This window comes from Saccopteryx leptura, chromosome 3 (genome assembly GCF_036850995.1).
Source record: "Saccopteryx leptura isolate mSacLep1 chromosome 3, mSacLep1_pri_phased_curated, whole genome shotgun sequence".
In the NCBI taxonomy this organism is placed as follows: Eukaryota; Metazoa; Chordata; class Mammalia; order Chiroptera; family Emballonuridae; genus Saccopteryx; species Saccopteryx leptura.
The window spans coordinates 116906158-116922985 of record NC_089505.1 but is presented as its reverse complement, the minus strand read 5'-3'; the positions used below and the strand labels follow the sequence as shown (position 1 = coordinate 116922985).

General features: G+C 42.7%; 1 protein-coding gene and 1 pseudogene across 3 annotated transcripts in view; both read right to left on the bottom strand.

The window, feature by feature from the left end:
* Positions 1-876: 876 nt before the first annotated feature.
* Positions 877-1787, bottom strand: LOC136397629 (ribonuclease H1 pseudogene; annotated as a pseudogene).
* A 4317-nt stretch (positions 1788-6104) lies between these two features.
* The window catches only part of CCDC30 (coiled-coil domain containing 30), a 110566-nt gene continuing 99842 nt past the window's right edge, over positions 6105-16828 (bottom strand). For all 3 annotated transcript variants that reach the window (XM_066376025.1, XM_066376026.1, XM_066376028.1), the window contains 5 exons: positions 14862-15003; positions 11520-11656; positions 9265-9379; positions 6772-6839; positions 6105-6309 (listed from right to left, as the gene is read on the bottom strand). In XM_066376025.1, the coding sequence (XP_066232122.1) occupies positions 6249-6309; positions 6772-6839; positions 9265-9379; positions 11520-11656; positions 14862-15003 (523 nt within the window). In that variant the 3' untranslated portion in view covers positions 6105-6248. The remainder of the gene's footprint in view (positions 6310-6771; positions 6840-9264; positions 9380-11519; positions 11657-14861; positions 15004-16828) is intronic.

Genomic DNA, 16828 nt, shown 5'->3' with positions numbered 1-16828 from the left:
AGAATTTTTGTTCCAGTTCTGTCACAACCTTCTATTTTTGTCACTCAATTTCCAGTAGAATAGCTATAACTTTTAAAATAAATTTGCTTATAATCATTCCTGGCTTCCTGTATTTAGAATAAAGTCCAAATCCTTACATACAAAGGATCCTACATTACATTATCTGGCTGCCACCTATTTTGGCCTCATCTTGTGTTACTTGCCCTCAGTTACTAGAGTCTAGCCTTTCTGTTGTTCCTCAAGGTCATGATGGATACAGTAGTTCACGGCTTATCTTTTTTTCTTTTCTAATTTCAACGGATTTATTTGTGCATCTTGGTTTTTAAAAGTTATAACTCTTCCTACATAATGGTGAGTTGCCAGGGCTACAAACTTGCAAGTTTGTCACGGGTAAGGGTGTCCAGCCAGGTAAGACCCAGCCCTCTTCCCTGCAGGCTCTGGGCTCTGGCAGTGCTGCTTCTGGCAAGGGATCACTGCCTTTCTCTGATCCACACACAGGCACAAGCCAGCCCGAAAATCCCGAGACTCAGTCCTGCCAATTGGAAGGTAAATGAACTCTTTCAGTATACTTCTAGACTTCTTGTCTGCACTGCTTAACCAATGTTTTATTTATACATCCTTATTAAATAAAGTCCTAAAAATTTTGTCCAGGCTGCAATAAACTAATGAGAACAGTATCAAGTCCAATAAAGCATAATGCTGAAATCTCAAGTCTTAAATCTCAAAGGACATTACATTTATTAAACATTTAACCACTTTCATCATACAGAACCACAGAATGCCAGTTTGTCTGAGTTAGTGTGAAAGTGTCTCTCCCTTTAATGCAGGAGGGATTAACTTCAAGTCCGTAAATAACAAAATAGCCACTGGCTCAAAGTTTTCCAAGAATGACAATGACTTCTTTCAGTCTTCAGATTGCTTAGCTCCTCTCACTAATCTGTCGGCTTCTTCATTGCCTGTAAATCCCGAATAACCAGGGACACGCATCCAATGAATAGCCATGCCCTGGACAAGTCTCTCCAGTTCCACGAAGTCTTCCTTGTTGATCACCTCTTTCCAGTGCTTGTCCTCCACTCATCGTTCTTCAGACTTGAACCCAGTTAGTGATGCCATTCATTGATGGTAAACATACTGTCTGTATATAGAATGAACTTACTGATGTTTTGAACCTTGACTTGTTTGATGGCTTTGGCGGCTGCCTGAATTTCTGCTCTTTGGTTGGTTTGTTGCCCAGTAAGTCTACTGCGTATATTAAAGGATGGCTGGGCTTCCAGAAAACACTTATTTTTGCTCGTGCCCTCTCCGTCCCCCCATTACTGGAGCAGCAGCCGTCATTGAAGACGATGACATACTCTTCCATATAAGAGAACATGTCCTTGCCAACTAACTGGAGGTGTTGCCTCCATGTTCTGTTGTCCGTCCTTTGCACACGGCTCTGAGTTCTCATCACCTTCAGCCAGGGGCTCATGGAGTTGTTTGTTGGCTTTTATGTGCGGTTATTGTACACGTTTATCTTTCTCTCCTAAACCATGGGGCTCCCAGAATTTCTGACCAAGGCCCAGGCTTCCTATTCTGTAGCAAACTTCTTAAATCTGGCAGCAAGAAACTGGTCAACATGTGCTCTGCATTTGTTCCAGGTCAGGAATCCCCCAGCCTTGTGGTCCCCCCTCACAGCGTAGATCATCACAAGAAGGTGAGTACAGTACAAGATATTTTGAGACCACATTCACATAACTTTTATTACAGTATATTGTTATCATTGTTTTATTACTACTGTTAACCCTTTGAGTAGTATGAACGTTCATGTATGTCCTCGTGCCTCCTGACCATCCAGAGTATGATTGTAACAAAAATTTTTATTTTAAAAATGAGTAAGGCAACATTAAGAAAAGGCAAATGTATATTCTTCTTGTTTCCATAAATTGGTTATCAAACAAACATGATTTTAAGTTAATAAAACTGTAACTGGAACTAACTTCATTTTTTGTAAAAAAAGAACCAAAAAATCACTTCCGGGGGTCAGCAAGCATGAAAAAAACTCACTACTAAAAGGGTTAATATCTTACTGTGCCTAATTTGTCAATTTTTTATCATAGTTACGTGTGACTAGGGGAACAGTGCATACAGGGTTCAGTACCATTCATGGTTTCAGGCATCCCTGGGGGTCTTGGAATGTATCCTCCTTGGATAAGGGGAACTACTGTATTCTCTTAAGGGCCGTGGTACTAGCTATTAATGATCTTCTCATCTAGGTCTTAATGGGGGTGGGAAATGCTCCTTGTAGTTCATTTCTCAGCTCAGATGTCACTGAGACAAGAACATTGCACCCAATCTGAAGTAGCCTTCAGTCACTCTTTCAGATACATCAGTGTTTTATTTTCTTTATGACACTCACTATCCAAAATTATATGGTCAGTCTCTCTCCACCTCACCCCGTGCAACACAAGACAAGCATATACCTTTCAAGCTAATAGCATATTAACTATGAAAGCAGAAACTCCTTGTCTATTTTCACAGGTGTGGCTACAGTCTACTATTGAATAGCACATAGTACGGATTCAATGAATGGATTCAGTGACTCGAGTGAAAGAAGGTGAATGTGGGCAAGGTTTGGAGTCAGAGCATGCATTCAGTACATAGCTATTATTTCCCACATCCCTTTGATCATCCTTTCTAGTTCAATGGTCTGAAGAGGCAAGGGTTGCACATAAAAATTCAGTCTGTCTCAACTTATAAGGTTTTTTATATTTCTGTTTTCCCCTTCTCTCCTTGGTCTCCCTCTCTATTGCCAATTGAAGATGAAGAAGAAAAAGGAGGATAAGGAGAGGAAAGGAGAAGAAGGGAAGGAGCAGCAGGAATAACTTTTTCAGTATGGTTTTATACCAACTATTTTAGAATAATTTTTTTTAATAGGTGAGAGGAGGGGAGATAGTCAGACAAACTCCTACATATACCCTGGCCAGGATTCACCCAGCAACCCCTATTTGGGGCCGATGCTTCAATCAATTGAGCTATCCTTATTGCCTGAGGCTGATGCTCAGATGAACCATGCTATCCTCAGCACCCAGGAACAATGCTCAAACCATTCGAGCCACTGGCTGCAAGAGGGGAAGAGGGAAAGAAGGGGGAGAAGGAGGGGGAGAAGCACATGGTTGCTTCTCATGTGTGCCCTGACTGGGGATCAAACCCGGGATGGCTGGGCCAACAGGCCAGGGCCAGAATAAATTTTTTAAATTGATAATATCCAGTAAATGAGACTGTAGAAAAACTAGTACACTCAAACTGCAAGTGAAAATATTGATAAATGAAGCTCTGGGTGAGTGGCTCAGTGGATAAAGTGTTGTCCTGCCTTGTGGGGTCACAAGTTCAGTCGCCCATCAAGGCACATATGAGAAGCAATGCGTATACAACTAAATGGAACAAGTTCATGTTTCTCTCTCTCTCCTTCCCCCCTCTCAAATCAATAGAAAGTTAAAAAAAGAAAAATTAATACATCTGGCATTTACTAAGTAGTTAGTGCAAAATACACCCATCACTTCACTTGGTCCTCAACCCTATGTGATAGGAACTATTAGTCCCATTTTATGTATCAAGAAATTGAGGCTTAAAGAGATTGACTGTAGAAACAGTATGTTGACACGTCTTTTTTTAAAGCAATGAGACAAGTGATGTACCAAAACTATATAACATGTATATTCTTTGACCCAATTATGCCAATCTTGGGAATTTTTCTGGATTAACTTAAGAAAAGAGCTAACTTCACAAAGACTTTCACTGCAGCATAATCTTTAGTGAAAAAGTAGAAACAACTTGGATGTCAAGTAACAAGAATTTATATTCATCACAATAGAATCATGATGAGAGACATGTTTATAGACATCCACACAATAGGCTATTGAAAGAATAATTACAGGCCCTGGCCAGTTGGCTCAGTGGTAGAGCATCAGCCCACATGTGGAAGTCCTGGGTTCGATTCCTGGCCAGGGCACACAGGAGAAGTGCCCATCTACTTCTCCACCCTTCCCCCTCTCCTTTCTCTCTCTCTCTCTCTCTCTCTCTCTCTCTCTTCACCTCCTGTAGCCTAGGCTCCACTGGAGCAAAGTTGGCTTGGGCGCTGAAGTTGGCTCCATGGCCTTGGCCTCAGACACTAGAATGGCTCCAGTTGCAACAGAGCAACGCCCCAGATGGGCAGAGCATTGCCCCCTGGTGGGCTTGCTGGGTGGATCCCGGTTGGGCACATGCGGGAGTCTGTCTCTCTGCCTCCCTGCTTCTCACTTCAGAAAAATACAAATAAATAAATAAATAAGAAAAAAAAAGAATAATTACAAAGAGTATAAATATACAGTGTGTCCGTAAAGTCATGGTGCACTTTTTTTTTTTCCCCAGAAGCTGGAAATGGGGAGAGACAGTCAGACTCCCGCATGCGCCCGACCGGGATCCACCCGGCATGCCCACCAGAGGGCGAAGCCCTGCCCACCAGGGGGCGATGCTCTGCCCCTCCGGGGCATCGCTCTGTTGCGACCAGAGCCACTCTAGTGCCTGAGGCAGGGGCCAGAGCCATTCCCAGCGCCCGGGCCATCTTTGCTCCAATGGAGCTTCTGCTGCGGGAGGGGAAGAGAGAGACAGAGAGGAAGGAGAGGGGGAGGGGTGGAGAAGCAGATGGGCGCTTCTCCTGTGTGCCCTGGCCGGGAATCGAACACGGGACTTCTGCACGCCAGGCCGACGCTCTACCACTGAGCCAACCGGCCAGGGCCCATGGTGCACTTTTGACCGGTCACAGGAAAGCAAGAAAAGATGATAGAAATGTGAAATCTGCACCAAATAAAAGGAAAACTCTCCCAGTTTCATACCTATTCAGTGCAGTTCGATGTGGGCTCCTGCACAGATTTTTTAGGGCTCCTTAGGTAGCTATCCCGTATAGCATCTATAGACTCGTCACTGACTGATGGCCTACCAGAACAGGGTTTCTCCACCAAACTGCCGTTTTCCTTCAACTGCTTATCCCACCAAGTAATGTTATTCCTCTGTGGTGGCACTTCATTATAAATGTGCCAATATTCACGTTGCACTTTGGTCACGGATTCAAATTTAGTGAGCCACAGAACACACTGAACTTTCCTCTGTACCGTCCACATCTCAACTGGCATGGCTGTGGGCTGCTCCGCTGTATACACGGTGTTACATCATCATCTGCGCATGCGCACATGCTGCCACATCATCCTACAGAAACTGGGAGGGTTTTCCTTTTATTTGGTGCAGATTTCACATTTCTATCGTCTTTTGTTGCTTTCCTGTGACCGGTCAAAAGTGCACCATGACTTTATGGACACACTGTAGAGAATGTTTTATGGTATATTAAATTAAAAATCAGGCTATGAAAATAGAATATAATAACCCTTTAAAATATATAACTTTGAATGAGAACCAGAAGGGAATAACTCCAAAGTGAATATAATAGTATTAAGAATGTGGGATTAGCCTGACCAGGCGGTGGCACAGTGGATAGAGCTTTGGACTGGGATGCAGAGGACCCAGGTTCGAGACCCCGAGGTCGCCAGCTTGAGCGCGGGTTTATCTGGTTTGAGCAAAAGCTCACCAGCTTGGACCCAAGGTCGGTGGCTCCAGCAAGGGGTTACTTGGTCTGTTGAAGGCCTGTGGTCAAGGCACATATGAGAAAGCAATCAATGAACAACTAAGGTGTTGCAACGCACAATGAAAAACTGATGATTGATGCTTCTCATCTCTCTCTGTTCCTGTCTGTCTGTCCCTGTCTATCCCTCTCTCTGACTCTCTGTCTCTGTAAAAAAAAAAAAAAAAAAAGAATGTGAGATTATAGGAGGGTTTTTCCCCTTTCTTTTAAAAATATTTGCTTTAATATGATTACATTTTTTTTTACTTTAAAAATAAATACCCATGAGAATATTTAAATAAAGTACCCATGAGAATAGGGAAGAATGCTGAATTAGCCATATATGTGTTCTGCTGAACAGAAAACTAAACCACCCAACTTAAGTCACTATATTGGTCAATGGAGGCATTTGAGAATATCAAACTTGAGAAATTCATTTTCAGAACTGGTTTAATGAATTTATCAGCAATTTTGGAGGCTCCTGGCTGGTGTCCAGTAGGGAATCTATCATAACTTCCCCACGTCATGTTCCACCTTCATGTCCAAGCTCTCGTTAGCAGCTTTGATCGGTCTAGTTTAGACACCGGTGATTTTCTAGTTCTGACTTTTCGTCTTGTTCTTAGATGTGATGCGTCTCTGTCAGAGATGTCACGTTCATGTATGAATCCACCTTCAGGATTCTGTGAACGGGAAACAGACTCGAAGGGTTTGGGGTTAGCTACTCCTTCTTCTGATTTATGTGCTTTAGTCTCTTAAAGGCTTCCAACTGACTCTACCAAACCTGTTCTGGAAAAACTCAGAAAGGCCATGTGTGAGGACTTTGAGTGGATGGGGTCTCTTGACAGCACTGTGGGGTGACAGGGATAAGGCTTCAATAGGATTTCAGTTTTCACAACTGTCAAACACAAAGACAGCCAAATAAAAGTACCTTAAATTTGTGTTTATGGGTTATCTTCTACTGGAAGTCAGGATTGTGTGAGGTGTGGGGGTGAAGCAGTGGTGAGAGGAGAAGGAACTGGAAGGGTTAAATACTATATAGAATGAAAACTTCCCCTCAATGCTGTGCCTTCTCAGCCAGCCACTCAGGACTGGTTAGGCAGCCGTGACTCAGTCAGATGGATGATCGTCTTGACTTTACTAACCTGGAGTTTAGTGGGGGGAAATTTTTATTCAATACTTCACATTCAGAGATGCCACTAAGTATTGTTTCCTAAAAGGAAAGAAAGCATGTATTAAAGTTGTTTAATGATTAAACCACTGGCACTATGATCCAAAAACTAAGCGTTATATATTTTTTTGATTAAAAAAGTAATTCCCTCACCTCACCTCTGTTAGAAGGACTAACGTAAAAAAAGACAAGGGATAATAAATGCTGATGAGGATATGAAGGAAACCCTCGTGAACTATTGGTGGGAATATAAATTGGTGCAGCTACTATGGAAAACAGTATGGAGGTTCCTCAAGAAATCAGAAATAGCCCTGGCTGGTTGGCTCAGCGGTAGAGTGTCAGCCTGGCGTGCGGAGGACCTGGGTTCGATTCCCGGCCAGGGCACATAGGAGAGGCGCCCATTTGCTTCTCTACCCCCCTCCCCTCCTTCCTCTCTGTCTCTCTCTTCCCCTCCCGCAGCCAAGGCTCCATTGGAGCACAGATGGCCCGGGCGCTGGGGATGGCTCCTTGGCCTCTGCCCCAGGCGCTAGAGTGGCTCTGGTCGTGGCAGAGCGACGCCCCGGAGGGGCAGAGCATCGCCCCCTGGTGGTCAGAGCGTCGCCCCTGGTGGGCGTGCCGGGTGGATCCCGGTTGGGCGCATGCGGGAGTCTGTCTGACTGTCTCTCCCCGTTTCCAGCTTCAGAAAAATACAAAAAAAAAAGAAAAAAAAAGAAAAAAAAAAAAGAAATCAGAAATAGAACTACCATATGATCCAGCAATTGTACTTCTGGGTATTTATGGTTCCAGAATTAGGTACTTTGGTTCCTAAAGAAACAAAATCACTATTCTGAAAACTCTTCACCCATGTTCATAGAAGCATTATTTACAATAGCCAAAATATCGAAGCAACCTAAGCATCTGTTGTGGATGAATGGATAAAGAAATTGTTATACACACACAGACACATACAAAATGGTATACTATAAGACCTTAAAAAAGAAGGGAATCCTGCCATTTATAACAACGTGGATAGACCGTAAGGACATTATACTAAGTGGAATAAGTCAGAGAAAGACAAACACCATATGATCTCACTTATATGTGGACTCTGAGAAACCGAACTCATAGAAACAGAGATAAATAAGATCTGTGGTTGCTAGAGGTAGTGAGTGAGGGAATTGGGTGAAGATGGTCAAAAGGTACATACTCCCAGTTTTAAGATAAATACATTCTGGGGATGTGATGTACAATATGATGACTATAGCTAACAATACTGTATATTTGTATATATATTTTTTCTTTTTTATATTTTTCTGAAGCTGGAAATGGGGAGGCAGTCAGACAGACTCCCGCATGCGCCCGACCAGGAACCACCCGGCACGCCCACCAGGGGGCGATGCTCTGCCCATCCTGGGCGTCGCTCTGTTGCGACCAGAGCCACTATAGCGCCTGAGGCAGAGGCCACAGAGCCGTCCCCAGCGCCTGGGCCATCTTTTGCTCCAATGGAGCCTCGCTGCGGGAGGGGAAGAGAGAGACAGAGAGGAAGGAGAGGGGGAGGGGTAGAGAAGCAGATGGGCGCCTCTCCTGTGTCCCCTGGCCGGGAACCGAACCCAGGACTTCCGCACACCAGGCCAATGCTCTACCACTGAGCCAACCGGCCAGGGCCTATATTTGTATATTTCAAAGTTGTTAAGAGAATAGTCTTAAAGTTTTTATGGATTAGGAAAAAAAATTCTAAGTATTCTGGGAAGACACATCAGGCATATGATACAAGGCAGGGAAGAAAGCAAGCAGCCTCCAGTCTGGACTTAAAATGCAGTTCTGCTCACTGAAGTTCCTCTTCACTTGCTCACCAGCCAGACTCCGGACTTTGTCTGAACCTATACTACTTGTCTGCTTGGATTTTTTATAACATAATTGCTTTTTTTCTGCCCCAGATGTTCTCCCTTGGCTTGACTCCTTGCCAGATCAGACTTTATCTCTGTGAACCTCAAATATGCTCAGCTCTCAGATTGGGCTGGAATAATACATGGCAAATAGGGTTGTTGAGAATGAGGCAAACATGTGAAAACATTGACCACTCATTCATTCTCAAATATTTACACAGCATCTGTGCACAGATACAAAGACGCTTGCCCTCCCGGATCTCACTGCCGAGTCGGTTGATGAGACACAGAAGTAAAATGCAATGACAATACAGTGCATTAAGGAAGAGGTTATGGGCATACACAAACTGCTTTCGGATCACACAGAAGAAGAGTGTTTAATAAAAGGTGACCCAATGAAGAGCAAAGCTGGCCAAGAGCAGATTCTCTGGCTACACACCAGGGTTCCTGCCCTGGTGTGTAGCCAGAGAGCTTCTTTGCCATAGTCCACCGTGAGGCCAAGTTCAGGAGATAGCTATATGAAGATGAAGGGAAGAGAGAACAGAGCAACCTTAACAACCTAAACTTCATATTAAACACTTAACAGGATGCATATATCTTACCTCTCCTCCGCAAAGCTGGATGCTTCTTATGACACGCTCTAAGAGGCCAACCTTCTCTGTGAGTTGGAGGCTGTTTTCCTGCAATTGCTTATTTTCTTTATCCAGGAAAAGTACTCTAAGAACGGGATAAGTCAAAGGCATAACTAAAAATTTCTACATTATTATTAAAAACTCAAAACTATGTCCCTCTTCCTACTAGCTCTGGGTCTTAGCTCACTGTCCAGCTTTTAGAACTTTGGCAGACTGAGTGAAAATTGGTAAGCTCCTGGCCTGTATATAGTCATTCAGTAACTACTAAGAGCAGGGACATACTATGTGCAAGAAAATGAAAGGCAGAGTTCTAGCCTTTGAGTCACTGAAGGAAGGATATTATTCCATTTATGAGTGGAACTGAAAAAAGAGACTGCAGCCCCTTAAATACAGTAGTTACGCAGCCTGCATCTGGCTCTGACCTCAAATAGTCCTCCTGCCTGACCAGGCGGAGGCGCAGGGAATAGAGCATTGGACTGGGATGCGGAGGACCCAGGTTCGAGACCCCGAGGTCGCCAGCTTGAGTGCGGGCTCATCTGGTTTGAACAAAGCTCACCAGTTTGGACCCAAGGTCACTGGCTCGAGCAAGGGGTTACTTGGTCTGCTGAAGACCCGCGGTCAAGGCACATATGAGAAAGCAATCAATGAACAACTAAGGTGTCGCAATGAAAAACTGATGATTGATGCTTCTCATCTCTCTCTGTTCCTGTCTGTCTGTCCCTATTCCTCTCTCTGACTCCCTGTCTCTGTAAAAAACAACAACAACAAACAAACAAAAAAAACAGTTCTCCCATACCTGAGCAGCAGCAGCAGCCTCTGCTGCCGGTTACCAAACCCTCACCATGTCCTCAGGCGCTGTAACCTATCCACCCAGAAGGCACTTCAAATTTTTCATGTATTAGCCCATTTAATCCTCACAGCAACCTCATGAAACATATTGTTATGAAGACAATTTTACAGGTAAGGACACTGAAAACTCAGAGAGAGGAAAGTAACTTGTATAAGAAGATAAAACCAGAAAGTCATTGAGCTGGGATGCCCGCCCAGAGCTTACAGATTTCTAAAGCCTGAGCTCCTGACCACTCCCCCAGGGCCACTCTCCAGGGCTACAGTGTAGATGTGACACATGACTGTATAATAGTTTCAACCAGGGGTTACTGTTGGAGTTCTAGTTCTGCCACTTACTAGCAGTGTGACTGTGGCAAATTACTAAATCTGAGCCACAGTTTCCTCATCTGTAAAATGAGGAAACATCCTGTAGACCAGGCGTAGTCAACCTTTTTATACCTACCGCCCACTTTTGAATCTCTGTTAGTAGTAAAATTTTCTAACTGCCCACCGGTTCCACAATAATGGTGATTTATAAAGTGGGGAAGTAACTTTAGTTTATAAAATTTATAAAGCAGAGTTACAGCAAGTTAAAGCATATAATAATAATTACTTACCAAGTACTTTAGGTCAGATTTTCGCTACGTTTGGCAGAATAAATCTTTATAAAACAATTTACTATAGTTAAATCTATCTTTTTATTTATACTTTGGTTGCTCTGCTACCACCCACCATGAAAGCTGGAACGCCCTCTAGTGGGCTCTAGGGACCAGGTTGACTACCACTGCTGTAGATGAAACTTGTTCTAAGGAAAACATAAGTCAAATCCAGGTGACCAAATATGTCCTCGGAAGGGCAAGACAGGAACATTACTGTTGTTAAGGCAAGGGTAATGAGTCAATTGTGTTGAGATTGTCAGAAGCAATGACATAGTTTGAGAAGGAGAAAACTTTATTATAATTAAAGTTTCCTATAGAGGAGAGAATTCTTGGTTGGCTGATATGTGAATTCTAATCTGCTGGAAATATTTCTCCTTACAAATTAATACATTGGTATTCTGTGAGTATCGTGAGTACAAGTCAATAGTGAGCCTGATCCTCTCTTGGTCTACCTTAATTCCAAAGGTATCAAATGATAAAAATGTGTATCAATGTGCACAAAACGACAGGCCAGAATGAGCACAGCCGGGTCCTCAAGAAGGCAGTGCCACTATGAAGAGCCTACCTGAATGGCCAGGCTGCCTTCTCCATATTTTTCTGCCACTTGTATAAGCAGATGGGAGAGCAACAGTTATGACATAGGCTGCACTCAAAGGACAGTCTCTGGAATGATCTCTTTGTCGAAAGAGAAACATCTCATTTGGAGTTCATGGGCAACTCTGGCAGGACCACACCTACCTGTGTTGGACAGAAGATATTACGCATTTGTTGTCATGGATCAACTTTTCTTGCTCCATGACCTCCCTCAGAAGTTTACTGTTTTCTAGGAGCAGGCTATTATTTTGGGCAGTGATCTTGTCCTGGAATGCCTTCTCCTAGGGATGAAAACAAAAGCTCCTAATTACCACAGGAGGAGAAATGATACATTTAAGGACATCAGCCTGTTTATAATTCCGATAGCAAATTTCCCTTATCTATTTTTTCTCTCCTGCCGCTTATACTGCTTTCTCCTGTTTGCTGACATTGTCAGCTAGATTGTTCTGCTGTATATTTTGGTTACTTATGTCATATATTTCATTTGTATATTTACTCATTCTTTTTATTTTGGGTTAACATTTAAAAATATCTGAGCACTCAACTTCTAATAAGGTTCCAATGATCTCATCTGTATTCCAACTCCATAAGTATCAATCACTGACAATTACAACTGAATTCTCTAAAGCTGCAGATTGAAAATAATTTCTACGTAATACATTTCCATATGCTTTCTAGTTATAGTCTTTTTAAGGCAAAAGAAGAAGATGGGAATGCAGCCACCGGATTTGGCGACCAGTGTCAGTTGGCTCAGCAAGTCATGATGTGAGCCAGGCACTGAGACTGTTCCTGAAGTGATGAGGCTGAAATGATTTCTAGCAGAACACCAAGTTTCATTGTCTACCAGTGATTTCTCCTGAGTGCAATAGCTAGTCAGGTTACAGCTAAACTGACAAAGGAGTGTATTTTGTGAAAATACAATTAACGTTCTCATAGTGAGTCAGTAGATATTAGTAAGTATTACTGTTATTGAGGAGTTTAGAAACTCAGAAGTGTAGAATCCCCCTTCTTATTTCACTGGTGACCTGTCAATGGTAGCAGGCAAGGGCTTTCACATTTTCATGTGTGTTCCTCATCTGCCAACAGTGGGAGGGAGTGGGGGTAGAAGAAGAATGACCTCTGGCAGAGGGGTGAATCACAAGGTAGAGAGGGGAAATTTTCTTTCCTTTTAAATAATATGTTAATCATTTATATTCAGAGCATTCAGAAAAGATTGTGTGTGTGTGTGTGTATATATAGTCTTTTTTTCACCCTTTTTCCAAGTGAGAGGAGGGGAGATAGACTCCTGCATGCACCCCGACCGGGATCCACTCAGCAACCCCTGTCTGGGGCTGATGCTCTGCCCATCTAGGGCCAATACAACTGAACTATTTTTAGCACCTGAGGTAGAGGCTCAAGGAGCCATCCTCAGAGCCCAGGCCAATGTACTTGGGCCAATCAAGCCATGGCTGTGAGAGGGGGAGAGAGAGACATATAAGGGGGAGGGATGGAGAAACAGATGGTTGCTTCTCCTGTGTGCCCTGACCAGGAACTGAACCTGGGACTTCCATAAACTGAGCCGATGCTCTACCACTGAGCCAACTGGCCAGGGCCATATAGAATCTTGAAAAAAAAAAAAAGATTTATAACCTGACCAGGTGGTGGTGCAATGGACAGACCGTCATCCTGGGATACAGAGGACCTAGGTTCGAAACCCAAGGTCACCAGCTTGAGCACAGGCTCATCAGGCTAGAGCACAGGCTCACCAGCTTGAATGTGGGATCATTGGCTTGAACACTTGATCACAGACATAACACCATGGTCACTGGCTTGAAGCCCAAGGTCGCTGGCTTGAGCAAGGGGTCACTCGCTCTGCTGTAGCCCCCTGGTCAAGGCACATATGAGAAAGCAATCAATGAACAATTAAGCACCGCAACGAAGAATTGATGTGTTTCATCTCTCTCCCTGTCTATCCCTATCTGTCCCTCTCTCTGTCTCTCTCTCTCTGTCTCTCTCTCTCTGTCTCTCTCTCTCTCTCTCTCTCTCTCTCTCTCTCACACACACACACACACACACACACAAAGACTCATAGATACAGAGAACAAATTGATGGTTGTCAGAGACTAAATAAAGGTGGAGGATAGACAAAATGGGTGGAGGGATTCAAAACACACAAAGTTCTAGTTAGGAAATAAATAAGTCATGGGGATGTAATATACTAATGTTATATAACTAAAGTTAATACTATATTTTATATTTGAAAGTTGCTGGGAGTAAATTTTAAAAGTTCTTATATGAGAAAGAAATGTATAATGATATATGGTGATGGATTTTTTTTATATACATGGACAGAGAGTCAGAGAGAGGGATAGATAGGGACAGATAGATAGGGACAGACAGACAGGAATGGAGAGAGGTGAGAAGCATCAATCATCAGTTTTTCGTTTTGACACCTTAGTTGTTCATTGATTGCTTTCTCATATGTGCCTTGACCACGGGCCTTCAGCAGACCGAGTAACCCCTTGCTCGAGCCAGCGACCTTGAGTCCAGGCTGGTGAGCTTTGCTCAAGCCAGATGAGCCCGCGCTCAAGTTGGTGACCTCAGGGTCTTGAACCTGGGTCCTCTATATCCTAGTCCAATACCCTATCCACTGCGCCACTGCCTGGTCAGGCTGGTGATGGATGTTAACTAGACTTACTGTGGGAACCATTTTGTAATATACACAAATATAAAATCATTATTTTGTACACCTGAAACTAATGCGATGTTATATATCAATTATAACTCAAAAAGACTGTCATTCAGAGAATTATAAGGAAGGAAATTACATTATGTTCTGAAATAAACCATTATAGATATTAAAAGCTTTCATCCAGGGCCCTTCAATTTCTAACAATAGTCTCCCCTGACGTTATTTAAATACATTTATAGTAAGGATTGAGACTAGAAGGAGCCAGCCCACAGTAATATTCTATGCAGTTATAACTGGGTTACAAAGGAAATTGAATGGGGCAGGATACTGACACCCTGTCCTTTGGAAATGTCATATTTCTTTGAACCAGAAAATGAGGACACCTGCTCTAATACTAGGAGAAAATATTTGGGGAAATCTGGTTTGGATGGTCACAAAAGGTCCGAGGACTCAACTGGCTCACTGTACGTAGAGAAGGCTGAAGAATGAAGCCAAAAAAACAAAACAAACAAACAAAAAGAATGGCACTATTTTCTGGAGACTTGGTGCTTAGAAAGTGAGCCCAGCTTTTTCAGGCTCAGGGCTCTGGTCCATGGGCCCTAAAATAAGTAAAAACCAAAACACTGGGTTTGTACCACTGTGGGTCTTCTCTAGGCTATTTCCAGTTCTAGTAACAATTTGCCTTGCGAACTATGCACCCACTGGTTAACATGCTTCTAAGAGATTTTATACCAAAAAGAAGGCTACAAAAATTTTTATGTGCCAGGTACTACTTTAGGCATTTCATATTTTAATCATCACCTTTTTTTCCTCACCTTTTCTAATTTTTTTTGCAGTATCCCAATTTCATTTTCAAGTAGATTAATTCTCTCATCTCGCAGCTCTACTTCATGAACGAAATGATCCTTGATTCTGTGAATCTTGACTTTGTGATGAAGGCGTTTTTTATCATAGTTTCTATAAAAATAAATTTGAATACAGGCACACCTGAACACAGTGAAAACTTATTTTGCTTCCTCAATATGCACCTTTCTTGGGTTTCCTCTTCTTGCTTTGTCAGGGCCTGCCACCAGATAGGGATGCTTGTCCTGCCACACATCTGCAGAGCTTCCTGCCCCTGCATGGGTGACCAGAGAGATAGCCTCCTAAAGAACGCCAGCTTTTAGTACTCACCAGGGACTCAGGACTTATCTTGGTCTTAAGCTAAAGGGTGTAGCATAGCTTTAGCAACCAAGTTTAATTTTAGAACTCCTTGACTTCTGATCCCTGCTCCACTGATTTAGTCATTAATTATAAGTTTTCTAGTTCTTAGCTACTTCCTTATATAGTATTATAACCCACTTCAATCTTGCCTATTTTCAGGTAACTGGGTCTGCTCTCAGTCTTTGCCTTGAGTCTGGACTTCTAAATGCCAACTCTACATAGGTCTCTGCTCAAGACTCTTACTCTGATTCTGACATAAATCTGACTTTCTGCCAATAAGCACATGAAAAGATGCTCAACATTATTAGCTATTAGGGAAATGCAAATGAAAACTACAATGAGATATAATTTCATATCTACTAGGATGGCTAAAATAAAAAAGATAATAACAAGTGCTAACAAGGATGTGGAGAAATTATAACTCTCATATGCTGCTGGTAGGATGTCAAATGGTGCAGCCTCTTTGGGAAAAACCTGGTGGCTCCTCAAATGGTAAAACACAGAGACATAGGACCCAAATATTCCACTCCTAGAGAAGTTCCAAGAGGAGTGAAACATATGTCCACACAAAAACTTGTGTATGAGTGTTCATAATAGCACTATTCACAATAGCTGAACGGTGCAAACAACCCACAATTCCATCAACCGATGAATAAACAAAATGAAACATTCAGCCTTAAGAAGGAAATTTTGACACAGCTAAATTATAGAAAACTTGGGGAAAAAATTCCAACTTCTAATATGATCAGTATTATAATGTTGTATTTCCTTTTAGTCTTTTTATAGGCATTTTTTGTTTAAACATTGTCTACATTAAAATTTTTATCTTAAGCTCTTTTCACTGATTATATCATTGTCATTCCCCCATGCTGTTATCTAGTCTTCATAGCCACTATCTTTTACAGCTGTAATATATCCCACAAATTTATTACAGTTGACCTAACTGGTTCCTGTTGCTTGATGTGCAGCTGTCTTCCTGCAGTGTTACGTATGGTTGGGAGAGTTTGTTGATGCCGTACACACGAGAGCTTCAAGCCTGCCCTGGTCATTGCTGGCTTGCTGTCTGGCACCCCTGTGGTTTGGTCAGAAGTTCTGTTGGCCAACTTGCCTGAAGAACATGGCTTTGTTAACTCCTAGCACTATGAGGCAGCACAATACTGATGTTCTAAAATTTAGGGACAGCTTTTTGCTTATGTTTAAGTAAAGCCAGATGGTCTTTCTATTATTTTTACTTCAAAGAGGCAAGGAATTTGCTTCTCTAGAGGAGGGGTTGGGAAAACATGGAAAAAATGAGCATTGTCTGTAAAGGTCAGGGCTGGGGTCAGGGGAATGAAAACAAAAATGAACCTTGACTTTTGACAGTTCCTTCCATTTTCACCCCTAAAGCTGTGCTTTCCAACCCTGCATGCACATGGAATCACATGGGGAAGCTTTCAGCAGAATATTGATCGCTAAGCCTTAGCTGAAGATTATGGTTTCATTAATCTGTACTGGAGCCCGGGCATATGCAGCTAGGGTTAGGGTCCACTGTCCTAAAAGCTATGGACAAATAACCCGGGGGAATATTTAGCCACACCAG